A 16,619-nucleotide genomic window follows, 5' to 3' on the forward strand; every position below is an offset into this window, starting at 1 on the left:
ATACTTTTAAAATACTAGACTGGCAATCCCACTCTACAGACTACTGTTGATCAACCATACTTTGAGACATTCCATTAATGCTCCATTCCCTATTTTAAAATACTGAACACTAGGCTGGCAATCCCACTCTACAGACTACTGTTGATCAACCATACTTTGAGACATTCCATTAATGCTCCATTCCCTATTTTAAAATACTGAACACTAGGCTGGCAATCCCACTCTACAGACTACTGTTGATCAACCATACTTTGAGACATTCCATTAATGCTCCATTCCCTATTTTAAAATACTGAACACAAGGCTGGCAATCCCACTCTACAGACTACTGTTGATCAACCATACTTTGAGACATCCATTAATGCTCCATTCCCTATTTTAAAATACTGAACACTAGGCTGGCAATCCCACTCTACAGACTACTGTTGATCAACCATAATTTGAGACATTCCATTAATGCTCCATTCCCTATTTTAAAATACTGAACACAAGGCTGGCAATCCCACTCTACAGACTACTGTTGATCAACCATACTTTGAGACATTCCATTAATGCTCCATTCCCTATTTTAAAATACTGAACACAAGGCTGGCAATCCCACTCTACAGACTACTGTTGATCAACCATACTTTGAGACATTCCATTAATGCTCCATTCCCTATTTTAAAGTACTGAACACAAGGCTGGCAATCCCACTCTACAGACTACTGTTGATCAACCATACTTTGAGACATTCCATTAATGCTCCATTCCCTATTTTTAGTTCTCCCTCTATATGTTTCACCTACTCATTGGATTTATTACATTGTATTTAAACTGATTATACAATGTACTGTATCTAAACTATAAAGTTTTGCATCAATGGTGATGTAAGATAATAATTATAAAACTAAGTGATATGAGCGTTCCAAGGCAGTTTATAGAGAACAACGAGAGAATCGAAGGCTAGAGGAATGATCTCGCAAACGTCAAGCAACTATTCCGCGCCATACCACGCCAATTTTCTCCCAAGATGCATACTATCTATCGTACGATCGTGGATAATTGGTGTAATAGACGTACCGAGATTAACACATTGCAACAACGACGTTCTCATTAGAAGCGTTCTGTAACACCGACGTGAAGGTGTGGCGTTCACATGACGGCTTCCTCAGCCACCACAATAATTGACTGCAAAGGAAAGCGTTTGCGTTTTGCTTTGGCGGTCGTTGAGAGCCCAGCTGTGAGGGCCGGGGCGATAGCGGCGCGGCACTGCGGCAGTTCGCGGAACTAGCGGGCAGAACTGGCTCAGTGTGCGACTTACAGTGTGCGGTCGGCGGTGTTTGTGTTATCAGTGTGCTACCTGCTACCTACCCGGTGGTGATGTTCGCGCTAATACTGTCGTGCCAGTTGTGAGGTGTCAGTTCTGTACGAGCGCTGTGACGACTGCTGGAGCGTAGTTCGGGGTCCTACGAACGGGTATCGTGAGTGTCGTTAACTGTCGATAAGTTACACCGAGCGACTCGTTATCTGATCGAGTTTCATCTGAAGAGTGTATCCCGGAGTGATGGAGTGCTAGTTGAAACTGAGTGAAGAACGGAAGTGAAATGGCGGAAGGTTCCCACAAACTGGGTCGGAAGCTGTCGCGGCGGTTGTCGCTCGTCACCAAAGTCCCCAACTTGATCGGGTCCAGACTCAAGTCGGAGTTCGGATCCCGGGACTCGTTGGCTGTCAGGAGGAGACAGCTGGAGATAACAGTCATCGCCCCTGATAAGAGCCAGAGGATCGTAAGTGCCAAGTGTCGTATTTAGGTTTATCTAAACTGATACAACAAAACGTGATAGCTTTGAAAAAATGTAATACTGATCATTATATTGTGGACACTTATTAGCTTCATGTTGAAGGTCCGTATTATTTATAGGAGGAAATGTCTCATGTTAGATAAAACAAATCACAGTATTCGCCACTGGAAGGAGAGGTGTGGGATTATTGATAAACTTTTGAATTCAGTACCATTTGAATACAAATGTGCCTTTTGATAACGTAATCAAAAGTATTTGATTTCGGTCGGTGGGTACGTTTTGTTACGTTTAATATTAATATAAAAATGAATAATATGTTGGATTGTTGATAAAAATTCCACCCACAGTGCTGACTGCCTGCAGGTATCCTATTATGTCTGGAGGGGCGTGAAGTTTAAACTATGGGATCGAGGTCGCATGTCGAATCAGTTGCATGGTCTGGCAGTAGAATATTGTAAATAGAAAACCTGTTTTATATACATTTACTTATGGTGTTGCTGTAGTTTCAATGAATAGCCATACTATAAGTATGTTTGATATGGTTCGGGATTAAGCTCACGATAACAGTTGTATATCATAACCCCAGAATCTGTGTCATATAAATGTCACGATGATAAGTGGAGTATCATGTGAATACTACATGCATGATTAACATAGTAAGATATATGGCTAAAGTAGTGTTGACATATTTAAGTGAAATATAGCCGTGTGTAAAATACATCTCTCTCTGTACTGTGTACAGTGTAGGTAGGCCATAAACATGTATGTGGTTGTATAGTCACACACAGTTATTTTCCGTATAATAAATCACTGCACTCGCATTCATCGTGTTATCTTCATGGCAAAAGTATCTCGTAATCGTTAATTAAACGTGGGAGTTTTAGTAGGCACTGTTGGAAATACTAATACTTAATTTTGATGAGAGTGCTAACTTAATGCACGGGTAAAGATAATTACTTAGTGTATAATCGAGTCTGAAATACGTAAAATGCTGTCGAAAAATAGAATAATGTGTTATGTAAACAGTGGAATTGGCATTTAAGCATTTACCAAAATGAGGACTCAATGCAAAAGCAAGTTTAAACAGATTGTATTTAATAAAGATTTGTGGTGACTTAAACATATTGAAAACTAGTGTGACCATTTCTGTGTGAGTGCGGCATTTGCCTCTTGTGTGGTATTCAGACGTCGTACGTCATTGTGGTGGATAAAGTTTATGCAAAACTCCCTCTTTTTTGTGGTGAAGTCACAACATTTATTTTAAACCTGTAAATTAATCTACTACAGGATGTCGTAACCACAAGTAGCGATAACGGTTCTGGAAGTTTTTATTGCACAACACTATCACGCGTTCAGTGCGGAGTTCCTTTATTATGCGTCAGTTATAGAGGCCATTGAAAGTTAATTCCTATATAAAAACCGATAAATCTAACCGATATGGATACATTAATGTAAATCGACTAATAACCTATCTTCCGCTGATAGAGCATATAATATCTCCCGGTTTTTCTTATGTCTTCCTTAATAGAGAACGTGAATTTGACAACGAATTTTATTTCTGTCAAGCAATACATTTTTTCTCCACACCTTTAAAACATTTTAATTACAATATTTAAGTAAGTAGTAGTTGCGAATCTAGTACGTTTTGAATACGAATAAAGAAATAGCCAACGTTATCAAACTCAAACTATGTTAAAATGCTACTCTATTTGATTATTTATTTAAATTATAAAATGCATACATACAAATTACCAGATAAAAACACCAGATTTTAATTATATTAAACGAAATTGTCTGTTATTTTCCCTTCAGACAGGGAAAGACATTGTCTTTTTTAAATTAAAACTCCGATATAACGGAGTATTGCAGGTCCGGAATAAACGTAAAGAAATAGTTATCTTACAGACGGACAGAAAATGGGATCAGACTTTCTGGGACCAATAGCATAGATAGATAGACGGACGGCCTTCCCTTTTATCTTTTGACTCCCAAATCAATAAAGGTGTTTCTGGGACCAAGAGAACCTATGTATCGTGTTTCAACCGTCTGGGATGTTTCTATCAAAAGTCATCGCACAGATAGACGGACGATCTACCCTTTTATTTTTTGACTACCAAATCAATAAAGGTGTTCTTTGGACCAAGAAGGAACCTATGTATCGTGTTTCAACCGTCTGGGATGTTTCTATCAAAAGTCATCGCACAGATAGAACGTCTACCCTTTTATTTTTTTACCAAATCAATAAAGGTGTTCTTTGGACCAAGAGGACGACGACTGTTACTGAAATTTTACATAAGTTTCGCATGGACGACGACTTGCGTTTGAAAATTATCATTTCCCTCAAAATGTAATTACTTTTACAAATATTTAAAATCATCCATCTAACCCTCTTTAAAAACATAATAGTCTTCCCTTCTGCTCCATAAACAGAATTTGATCCATTTATTTCCAATACTAGACCAATACAACTTTGAAATTTGTGTAATAATGTTAATAACATAATATATTGACTTAATTTTACTGGACTGTAATTTTGTTAAATCTGCCATTAGATTATATTTTTCTAATTTTTTGAATGCCATGCCCTAACCGACATTCGTATCCGACATTGATAAGCCATATAATTTCACCGTTACTGGCAAGAAATATAATTTAAATGTTAAGATTTTTTATAGAACTTTTATAGGAATCCCACTGCTTTTTCAGAGTTCAAAATGATAAAAAAAGTTTCATGGTTTTAATTTTTTTAGTTATTTGCGAGGCGGTCAATACATCATACACATTTATCCTGCTAATTCTGCGCTTATCCCACTTGACAATTTGGGAAATCAGTCACACTGTTCGTTTAAAGTTACATTCTTAAAAAAAATCGTAATTAAAGAAAAATTCGGTATTCACTCGGTCGCGTTAAGTCCATAGATCCATTTCTGTTTCAGATACAGGAAGACGTTGATATTAACATTTAATGCTGTATGCAGGTGAAATCGTTGAGGAAAATAATTTGGTCTCATATATATATTTTAAAACTGTTTCTGTATTGTGTTTCTGTTGGAGAATTAGGTCGGTCCAACTAGCCGCTATGCCATTAGCACGTGGCCGAGAAGACAGCATGTCTAGTGCTGCCTAGTGCCTAGCTGCTCATTAGTGAGCGTCGGTCACAGCTGTGCTCTACTGAAGCGCCTCTTGTTACGTTTCAATTGCTCGCCTCTGTCATATAAATTATAACAGTGGAATACCAACATTGAAACAAATTTGACTATTAAAGAGATTGAGAGAAAATATGCTTTAGTACAGGCAATTACTTTAGGAAAAATAATGAATGATTTAATTGTTTAAGAAAGTTAATTTTTCAATTATTATTCTATATTACACAAAATACTACACTTTTATTATAAGTTTAATTGAATAATTATAATTCATCAGTATGTTTGTTTTAATTCTGAATCCAATTTAACAGAAGAAAATGTTCTTTGTGTCTTAGATAAGGGAATTTCGTTCACTTAAGAAAGAAATCGATCGTTCGTCCCTAGTTTTTCGATCGTTCGTCCCTAGTTTTCGTGAGGATCGTATGGGCCGGTATCTAAGCACTAACAATTTCAAACGATAATTATATTTGTCAGGTCATATATTTTTTTAAACTGGCACCATTAAAAGCAACCGTCAGATACGCAAATAAAGTTAAATAATTCTACCACATGGAGAATTAATGAATAACTGGCTGAAATGTACAACTTCCACTCTCTCGTAGGCTGGCGATAATATTACTGATGATACAGCCAATAAGCCACAACACTGGTTTATTTCAAGGTGGGTTTTACTGTAAATGTGTCAATAAAAAAAAATACGACCTGGGAAAAAAATTATAGGTTTATTTTTTTACCCTTTCTATACCCTTAAGTTTGATCCTGCCGAAACTAGAATAACAGCTGTCGGCTCTAGACTAAAACCAAATGTACCACACTGAACGCATATAGTATATGAGGAAAGGGGGATAAATTTTATTTCTTAAATACTTGTATTCTTTTACTTTCTTAATTATACTGTATTTATTTAAAATCACAGAACATAACTATTTTTGTATCCACGCAAAGAAGTTTGGATACTAAAGTTTTAGTACGCTAGTATTTAAGTTAATACATGTGTATGTTCATAATTGCAGTTATTGGTATTTCGAGTCCCTCTGTGGCATTTACCAAAGTTATTCTATAAAAAATGAATAAATTATATAATATTCTATGGATGAAGAGTATTTTTAACTAAAGGAAAAAAAATAAACCCTTTAATTTTAAAATATTTTTTAACCTTGGAGTACAGTAGTGCCATGACATTGAAATCAAAGTGTAATGTAACTGTAGTTTTTTTTTTTAATTTCATAGTCAAGCCTCTTAGAGATATCTTCGCTGTAGACAGGAAAAGTTGAAATAAAAGTTTCTTATTACATCACGGGAAAAGATTTGCATTGAAAATTGTAATTTCGGTCATTCTGATATCGGGTTCACCAAATAAATAGTTTATATTAATTAACATATAATTTCAAAATCTAAAATGTCAATTCCTAAATTATAATTCGCATACATAATAAAATTTTGAACTCAGTCTGGTTACGAAATTGCTTGCGTTAAATGTTTGACTTTCCTCGTGGAGTCATAACAAAGTTTTAATTTACTATTAGAAAAGATCCTTAAAAACTTATTATTGTATTAAATTTAAAAAAAAATAATCCCACATCCTTAATGCCAGTTACTGTAGCGTTATTACCTCAAGTTTCCACAGAGTTAATTGTCCGCTGCCTTAGATATCGATACGGTATGCAGACCAGCAGTAGTGATAGACGTTTGCAGTTGGAAGATATAGGAGGGGAGTACACCATATGACATACACCTGTTGTACTCAGCTGGTGACAATACATATACCGACTATTGTTAAGTACTAGAGACAATCTTTCCGTAGTGTTATTACCTCCAAGTTTCCAACATGACGTGATATGTTTTCCGCATGCTCTTAGATATCGATAAAGACGGTATGCAGACCAGCAGTAATGATAGACGTGTTTGGCAGTGTGGAAGATGTAGGCGAGGGGAATTACACCATATTTTGGGGGGACATGCACCTAGTTGTACTCAGATGGTGACAATTACAGATACTCGACTTTGTGGTACAAGTACAATCTTCTCGTAGTGTATATATACCTCAGGTTTCCACTGGAGTTAATTGTCCCGTGCAATTAGATATCGATACGGGCTGATGCAGACCAGCAGGCAGTGATAGACGTTTGCAAGTGGGAAGATGTAGGAGGGATTACACCATATGACTATGCACCTGTTGTTACTCAGCTTGGTGGGACAATACAATACTCCGACTATGTGGTACTGAGACCAATCTTCGTAGTGTTATTACCTCAGGTTTTCCCACAGAAGTTAATTGAGGTCCACTGCCTTAGATACCGATACGGTATGCAGACCAGCAGTAAATGAATTGACGTTTTGCAGGTGGTAAGATGTAGAGAGGGGTATTACACACACTATGAACATGCAACCTGTTATGTACTCTGTGGTGGACAAATACAATACTCGACTATGTGGTACTAGACAATCTTTCGTAGTGTTTATTAACCTCACGGTATTTCCACAGGAGTTAAACTTGTCCACTGCCCGTTAGATACCGATACGGTATTGCAGACCATGCAGTAATGATAGACGTTTGCTAGTGGGAAAGATGTAGGAGGTGGATTACACCATCTATGACATGCACCTGGTTGTAAACTCAGCTGGTGCTCATACAATAACTCGACTGTGTGGATCGTACTTGACAATCTTCGAGTAGTGTTTTTCCTCAGGTTTACCACAGAGTTGATTGTCGAAGAAAAACACTGCCTTAGAATATCGACTACGGTATGAACATCAGACCAGCAGTAATGACAGGCGTTTTGAGCCAGTGGGAAGATGTAGGAGGGGATTACACCATAATGTCATGCACTGATTGATACTCAGCTGGGTGACAATACAATACTCGACTGTGTGGTACTAGACAATCTTCGTTGTGTTATTACCTCAAGGGTTTCCACAGAGTTTAACTTGCTCCACTGCCTTAGATATCGATACGGTATTGCAGACCAGCAGTAGTCGATAGACGTTTTGGCAGTTGGCAAGATGTAGGAGGGGATTACACCATATGACATGCACCTGTTGTACTCAGCTTGGTGACAATTACCAATACTCGACTCTGTAAGTGTACTAGGACAATCTTCGTAGTGATATTACCTCATGGTTTCCACAGAGTTAATTGTCCACTGCCCTTAGGATACCGATACGGTATGCAGAACCAGCAGTTAAATTGATTGACGTTTAGCAGGTGAGGAAGATGTAGGAGGGGATTAACACCATTATGACTTGCACACCTGTTGTACTCAGCTGGTAGACAATACAATACTCGAACTAATGTGGGTACGAGGACAATCTTCGTAGTGTTAATTTACCTTCAGGTTTCCACAGATGTTTAAATTGTCCACTGCCTTTAGATAACCCGATACGGATTATGGCAGACCATCAGTAATGGAATAGACGTTTGCCTAGTGGGAAGATGTAGGAGGGGGATTATACACGCAATATGACCATGTCACATGTTTGTACTCAGCTGGTGACCAAGTAACAATATCTCGACTGGTTCGTTGGGTACTGAGTACAATCTTCCGTAGTTGTTTTAATTACCTCAGGTTTCCACAGAGTTAATTGTCCACTGCCTTAGATATCGATACCGGTTTATGCAGACCCTGCAGTAATGATATACGGTACGTTTGCATGTGGGAAAGATGGTAGGAGGGGGAATTACACCATATGACATGCACCTGTTTTAGCTCCAGCTGGTGACAATACAATACTCGACTGTTGGTGGGTACTAGAACCAATCTTCGTAGTGTTATAATACCTTCAGGTTTTCCACAGATGTTAATTGTTCCACTGCCTTAGATATCCGATACGGTATGCAGGATCCAGCATGTAGTGATAGACGTTTTGTCAGTTGGAAAGATGTTAGGAGGGGATTACACCATATGACATGCACCTGTGTGTACTCAGCTGGTAGACAATACAAATACTTCGACTGTGTGGGTACTAGAACAATACTTCGTAGTGTTTATTACTCAAGTTTTCCTACAGAGTTAATTGGTACGCTGCCTATAGTTATCGATACGGTATGCAGACCTGCAGTAGTGATAGACGTTTGCAGTTGGAAGATGTAGGAGGGGAGTTACACCATAATGACATTGCACCTATTGTAGTCAGCTATGGTGGTCAAATGACACATACTCAAACTATGTAGGTACATAGACCAAAAATCCTTAGTAGTGTCTTATCACCTCAAGCATCGACAGAGTTAATTGTCCGCGTGCCTTAGATAATCTCGATTCGGTATGCAGCAACCAGCGGCTGTAAATGATAGGACGTAATATGCAGTTGGAAAGATGTCGGTGGGGAGTTACACCATATGACATGCCACCTGTTGTACTCAGCCTCGTGACAATTACCAATACTCAACTATGATGGTACTAGACAATCTTCGTTATGTGTTATCGACATCAAGTTTTCGACAGAGTTAATTGTCTCGCTGCCATTAAGATATCGATACGGTATGCAGGACCAGCGAGGTTAAATGATAGACGTGTTTCAGTTGGAAAGATGTAGGAGGGGAGTACACTCATAAGATTGACATACACCTGTTGTACTCAGGATGGTGACAATACAAAATACTCGACTATGTGGATATCTAGACAGTCTTCGTATGTGGGTTATCACTCAAGTTTCCACAGAGTTAATTGTCCCGCTGCCTTAGATTATCGATTACGGTATGCAGACCAGCAGTAATTGATAGAACGTTATGCTGATTGGAAGATGTAGGAGGTGAGTTACACCATATGACATACACCCTATTGTACTCAGCTCGTGAACAATACAATACTCAACCTATGTGGTTACTAGGACCAATCTTCGTAGTGTTAATCTACCTCATGCTTCGACACGAGTTAATTGTCACGACTGGCCATTAGATATCGATACGGTATGAGTCCAGCAAGTAATGATAGACGTTTGCTGTTGGAAGAGATTTAGGGAGGGTAGTACACCATGATGACATGCACCTTTTGTACTCAGCTCGTTGACAATACAATACTCAACTATGTGGTACTAGACAATTCTTAGTATGTGTAATATCACCTCAAGCTTCGACAGAGTTAATTGTCCACTGTGCCTTAGATATCGATACGGGTATGCAGACCAGCATGAGTAAAATTGATAGTCGTTCTGCAGTTGGAAGATGTAGGAGGGGAGTACACCCATATGACATGGCACCTGTTTGTACTCTGCTCGTAGACAATACAATACTCAACTATGCTAGGATACTGTATTAGACAATCTTCGTAGTGTTATCACCTCAAAGCTTCGACAGAGTTTAATTGTCCGCTGGCCTTAGATATCGATACGGTATGCAGACCAGCAGTAATGATAGACGTTTGCAGTGGGAAGATGTAGAGGGGAGTACACCATATGACATACACCTGTTGTACTCAGCTGGTGACAATACAATACTCGACTATGTGGTACTAGACAATCTTCGTAGTATTATTACCTCCAGTTTTCACAGAGTAGATTGGATGCGAAATATATTATTCATTTGTACATATAATTTATTTACTAATTACTTCACCACACAAGTTAATGAACTAACTATTGTCGTTTAGTTTATAAATAATTGGACATTTTAAAATACAATAGTAAATTTTTAAACTGCAAAGGGGAACTAAATCATGTTATGAGGTTAGTAAAGTAGATATGCAATACACTTGTTTGCGGTGCAACTCCTCATTCAATTAAATAAGTTTTAAAATCACTGAATGTTTTTATTTCCTTCAGGTTTACTTAAGGAAATTAAAGTAATTTCAGTAACAACGCAATCACGAGGTAAACTTTTCTAATACAAATTAAATCCTGTAATAAAAATTCTCAATGATATTACACTAAATGAATGGGTTGTTTTACGATTTTGATATGTATGCTCTGAATAACAAGGGACGAATCCTTAGAACCGTATTGTATGTCACCATAGTAAATAAAGGAAATGTTCTCAGTTGTTGAAAGCATATTCGCTACTATAAGACAATTTTACAACAAATTAAGACAATCATTAAACAAATGTGAAATACCAGTAAAATATAAATTTCAGGGAATTGCAATACTTTTATTTAAGAATGAAGTACATTAAACATAACATGGGAAAAAATTTAAGTATTTGTGTCTTCGATTATCCCAATGTTTATAGTTATGTTAAAATTTCCGGTATACATTTGTTGGTACATATTGTTAAGATCAAATGTTCTTTGTCATCTTCCCAAAAGTGCCATCAAAGTAATATATGGTTGAAAATTATGGCTCAAAATTGTCATTGTTGTTGTAAAATATAAATATTACACAAATACAATGCAGTATAGTATTGAAAGACCCGACAGAACCCTCTCTTCCAACAAACAAAAGTAAAATAATAAAAAAATATTTTCATTATTTTCAACTAATCCAACCAAGTAAATTCATCACATTTGTTATCTTGTCACACTATTATACAATCAATGTGTACACATTGATTTATTTTACTATTTTCTCGTGCTGCCATTATAACCATTATGACAACGGGAAAATTATGGCCGAAGCCAGACTTGTTGCAATTGTATGTTACCTTCAATTTTGATCTTTTGATCCCAAAATCAACAGAGATCTTAATTGAACCAAGAAGAACCTATGAACCAATTTCGAAATCTCGAAATTCTATCAAGAGTTGATGAATGACGGACAGACAACGATAAGATTTCAAGAAGGTTCTGTCTGGCCTTTAACAATAATTACAGTCAATACGTAGGTAAACTAGTAAACATGACCCTCTTAATAGGCATGTGTAATGTGAAAACATACGAGTACGTTAGTCAATTTTAGAAATTGTTTAGACAGAGAACATACTTACATAACTCCATATAGTAGTTGTTATGTTTAAAACATCAAATTATGGAATGTATTTTAATAAGAATAAATTAACAACTCTGTACAGAAAGTGATAGCATTCAGGGCCGATATTTTAGTCTGTTACTTGAGCTCTTTTTTTCTATAAAAGACTTTTTGTGAAACCTATTTAGGATAAGGACCAGTTACTATAAATTACTTACACATAAAAAATCTGTAATATTATAGGTCAATACAAATCACTATTTGAAACGAATAGAATGTACTGTACGTTAAAAAGTATTAGCTAAGGATCAACAAATTAAAATGAATGAATTCGTTTTACTGCACACAATTAAGTAATACAAACAATTATTTTTTGTCTTCGTTTATTTACGTTTTCATAACAACAGCGATACGTTTTACGTTTTTTTTTTTTTTTTTTTTTGTTGGATCGTTTCCTTTCTAGCGTGATAAAGTTCCAAAGGCTTTTGTTATAAATTACATGCAAAAATTAGTGTTTACGCTGTTTAAACAACTTTAGTTTTTAAAACAATATCTTAACAGTTGGGCATTCCGAGAATAGGGAAGAGGAAAGTATATTTTCTGAGAAACACATTGACGTACACCATTGTGCAGTAAAATTAAGTAAAGATAACACATGTACTTCTTCAAAAGTCGTATCACCGTACTAAAGACAACTATTATATTTGGTTTCCTTTTACACTTAGAATTATTGTTAGCTTCAATTAACAGCATCAATTGGATGGCGCGTCTGTTAGCTAGCTATTGACATGCAAATACAGAACTCATTGGAGATGCAACGTCCTGTCGTTGAACGCCCTTGGCATGGAAAGATGTAATGTTGAAATTGAATCACTGGAATCCTTCTGGTAAATTATGTAATTTAACATTCGGGATTACGATAAATTGAATTTATTGCTAATGCACAAGGATGTAGATTGTTATTATGTATTATTACTTTATCATACTCAAATTTATTTTTATTTGTTCCATTTATTTTTTATCCATGTTATTGTTATACATTTTAACTTATGAGTTTTATCGTAAATGACAGTTATCTTAATCTATAACCCCTATGAGTTATTAGCTGAGCGTTATCGAAGCCTATCAATCGAGGGGCTGGGAAAAATTAATTTCTGTCTGTTTGTCTGTCGCCACGATGTCTCAAAAACGAATTGACCTTTAAGGATTGCAATTTGGACGAGGCTTTGTTTCTACATATGCAACATCAAAATACAGTAGTCGAATCAAAATATACTACTACTCGCTGACCATGAAGAACAGCAGCTACAGTAGGAGTTAATCAAACATGTTGACATTACGACAAGTACGCTCGTATAATTTCGAGTAGTGTTCTGGCCTGAGCCCGGGGCAAGTAGGTGGGCAGTGGGTGGACAGTGCTGATAAAGCGGTCAAGGCAGGATCTGGGCTTGCCCAGCAACTTACCCAAACGTCTGTCTGTCCCATAACAGCTGGTATACTGTTTATGTTCATGTCCATGTACTGACGATTTCTCTATGCTAAGGAATTTCTTTTGTGATCTCCACTTTAAGACAGACCATCAAAACCATCTCTTGTAGTTAGGATTATCTTATTACTCCAGGAATCCGTAGTCGAAACCTGGGCCAGACATAACTATGTAATGTGATTACAAATAAATAATCATCTGAGCACAAAGTAATGTGATAAAAGGTTCTGAGTTCGATTTTCAGTCCATCCCCACAATATACATAAACTATGTTCACCAAACATAGACAAATTAGGGACTAACTGCCACTCACGTGCTTAGAAAGCGTTTAATACAATGAACTAAGTCTAGTAAATTTAACCCAGTTATAAACTACTTATTTTTTATGTTAGTAGAAAACGTTAAAGAAAACTTTTAGATAGTATGAAAATGTCCGGTAAATTCAGCCAAATTAGGAGCTACTTTTAAATGTGTAGATAGAAACGTTTGTATAAAATTGACCAGTAAATTTAGACAAATTAGAGGCTACCTAACTTGTGGATAAACACGTTATATAATATTGAAATGTGCACTTCACGTTTAACTTACTTAGGAAAACCTACCTACCTCTCATGTGGGTAGAACACTTTGGATAGTATGAACTATGTCCGGTAAATTCAGCCAAATTAGGAACTACTTTTTCATGTAACTTAGATAGAATCTTTAGATAAAATTGTCCATTATATTTAGCCAAATTAGGGGCTACCTAACTTGAAAATAAATTCATTAGATATAATAAATGTGTCCGGTAAGTTTAACCTACTTAGGTAGTCTACTTTCCTCTCATATTGGTAGAAAACTTAGGATAGTATGAAAATGTCCGGTAAATTCAGCCAAATTAGGGGCTACCTAAATTGTGGATAAACACGTTAGATAATATTGAAATGTGCACTTCACGTGTAACTTAGGGAAACCTACCTACCTTTCATATGGGTATAAAACTTTGGATATTATGAACTAATCCGGTAAATTCAGCCAAATTAGGAACTACTTTTTCATATAGATAGAAACTTTTGGATAAAATTGTCTAGTAGTAAATTTAGCCAAATTATAGGCTACATACCTTTCATGTGGACATAGATGTAACTGCACTATGGTTAACCTATTTTTTTAAAATTCAGAAAGAAAATGTGGCTGAAACGCATCAGGTCAGTAGCCTTTGAATATATCTGAAGATGGTGAAATATGAAACCTTTCTTGATCTGCCAATATAGCCGCTGATCGTGCAGATTATCTTAGCGGAGAGGATGTCGCATCGGCGCTGATGCCTAAACCGATGACGCGACATCGCACCGCGGTGAGGAAGTGGTGGTGCTGACGGGGGCGTCGCCGGCCACTGCGATAACCTCGGACCTCGTCGCCGCGGCCCCACTGATAACCAATCATGTAAATACGTCAGTTGCTATTTATCGATAACATCACATTACTTAAACTGACAGCAATTAGTCAAGGTGTGTCTAATTATGAAACTGGAACTTACAGGTGATAACTGAATTACATAACAAATTTTGTTAGACATCATAACGATAATGTCATTTATATAAATTAAATAGACAGTTTAATTCTTGACTTCATCGTTCACTAAACCTTTTCTTAATAAAGGAGAATAAAAATATGTTTTCGTTTATTAAAATTAAAACGTTTTTTCAACACTTGTTTGGACCTAAACTTTTATTAATACGTAACACTACTTTGTTGTGTTACAAATAAGTTCAACTGTTTAAATTTGTTGAATCTTATCAAAAGTGTCCTGCAAAGGTGACTCAAGGTGACTTTTAATTGTACTAAACAGACGTAACCTCAATTTGAACTCATTAAGTTTCAGGAAGTAATTTTGATAAAGACTCCGAAGTATTATCAAATATCCTTTGCTTGATAAGTAAACTTATTTCATACACCAAAGGTTAAAATTATTGCTTTATCCTCCTATCTTTGGCAACATTGGCGGTTGACCTTAAATAAGCAATAAAAACTCAAGTGAAAATGTAAATGTAACCTGTGTAATCCTTCCAAAAATTTGTGTTATATTACTAACAAAGTAGAAAAACGATAGCTATTTTTTCAATAATAGAGTCATGCCCGTGATAGAACCATTGAAAGAACTAGACACATCCGTCCACATTATCATTTCCGGTTGTGTTACAGAATGAAAACCTAATTCAGGAAGTATACATTGTATGTGACAAAAAATGGTAGCATGAGAAAACATGAAATAAAATGTACAGTTTTCTGTTGTTGCATGTCTCACCTATAAAGTACGGCATAAAACCAACAAAGAGGCTTTAATTTGAGAAAAGTAGTTTGTCGGTAATAAAGATTAGGTTATATGTTTACTGAATGATAAGATAGTGGCTGTACATACAGTAACCTAGATATTTTAGCACAACTCAAGACAGTTTTGACATTTTATTCAGTTAAAAGTTAACTAAGTAAGGTAATAATCTTCATACGTCCATGGGTATATAATTTAATACTTCTAAGTACGCATATAACCGAGATAGATTAAAGTGATGCAATCGATTTTTTGTTGGGATTTTAAAGTTGTTACCCTTTCATATAACTTCCTTACAAGAGAAAAATTAATATGAATTTGTATAGCATGTAGATGAGACTCCAAGATTCCTTTATTAATATTTAACCTAAGGAAATAAATGTTTTCATAAAACATAATTTCATAAAGTTAAATATTTTTTATAAAAAAGTTTTTGCTACATTTGTTTTTTCTAAAACAAAAAAAAACATGTGATTCTCTCATTTATACTATAAAAATTAATATCATCTTATTCCTCAACCGTTTATTTTTAAAACTCTATTATAAGATGCCCATAAAATAATGTTCTAATGCTTACAACTCCTCGTGGAATGATCAAAAACATTTATATTGTTCTGATTTTCAGAAAAGGTAGGATAAGCCGTATTTCATTGTTTCGACCAAAAACCAATTGCACACTCCAATAATACAAAGTAACATTGAATATCTAAGAACGTGTGTTCTGTACATTAGTTTACCCTTTACAAGTACTCGGTAAGATCGCGATATCTTATACAGTAGACTGAAGGTTGGCATACCTAAAAGACATGGCTGGGTTTGCTCACTTTCAGTAATACAAATATATAAAATACTGGATTTCTTGGATGTACCTTCCTGATCTTTGAAATACATATACTGTATTGCTCCAAATATACTCGTGAATTTATAATGATATTTAACTAAAAATTACTTGTAGGAATACTTACTCGATATATCCGTTGATTCATATATAGAAAGTGTAAAAAAGGTTTACAACAGTTTATGTCCAGAATGATTTGCGTTTCATGTGTTATAAATGT

At 35.9% G+C, this 16,619-nt stretch overlaps 1 protein-coding gene across 1 annotated transcript in view; it reads left to right on the forward strand.

Moving 5' to 3' along the window:
- The first annotated feature begins 1,281 nt into the window (after window positions 1-1,281).
- The window catches only part of LOC124362567 (rho GTPase-activating protein 20-like), a 316,435-nt gene continuing 301,097 nt past the window's right edge, over window positions 1,282-16,619 (forward strand). Inside the window, exon 1 of the mRNA XM_046817186.1 lies at window positions 1,282-1,766. Within this exon, the coding sequence (XP_046673142.1) occupies window positions 1,587-1,766 (180 nt within the window). The 5' untranslated portion in view covers window positions 1,282-1,586. The remainder of the gene's footprint in view (window positions 1,767-16,619) is intronic.

The sequence above is a fragment of the Homalodisca vitripennis genome, chromosome 5 (assembly GCF_021130785.1).
Source record: "Homalodisca vitripennis isolate AUS2020 chromosome 5, UT_GWSS_2.1, whole genome shotgun sequence".
Lineage (NCBI taxonomy): Eukaryota > Metazoa > Arthropoda > Insecta > Hemiptera > Cicadellidae > Homalodisca > Homalodisca vitripennis.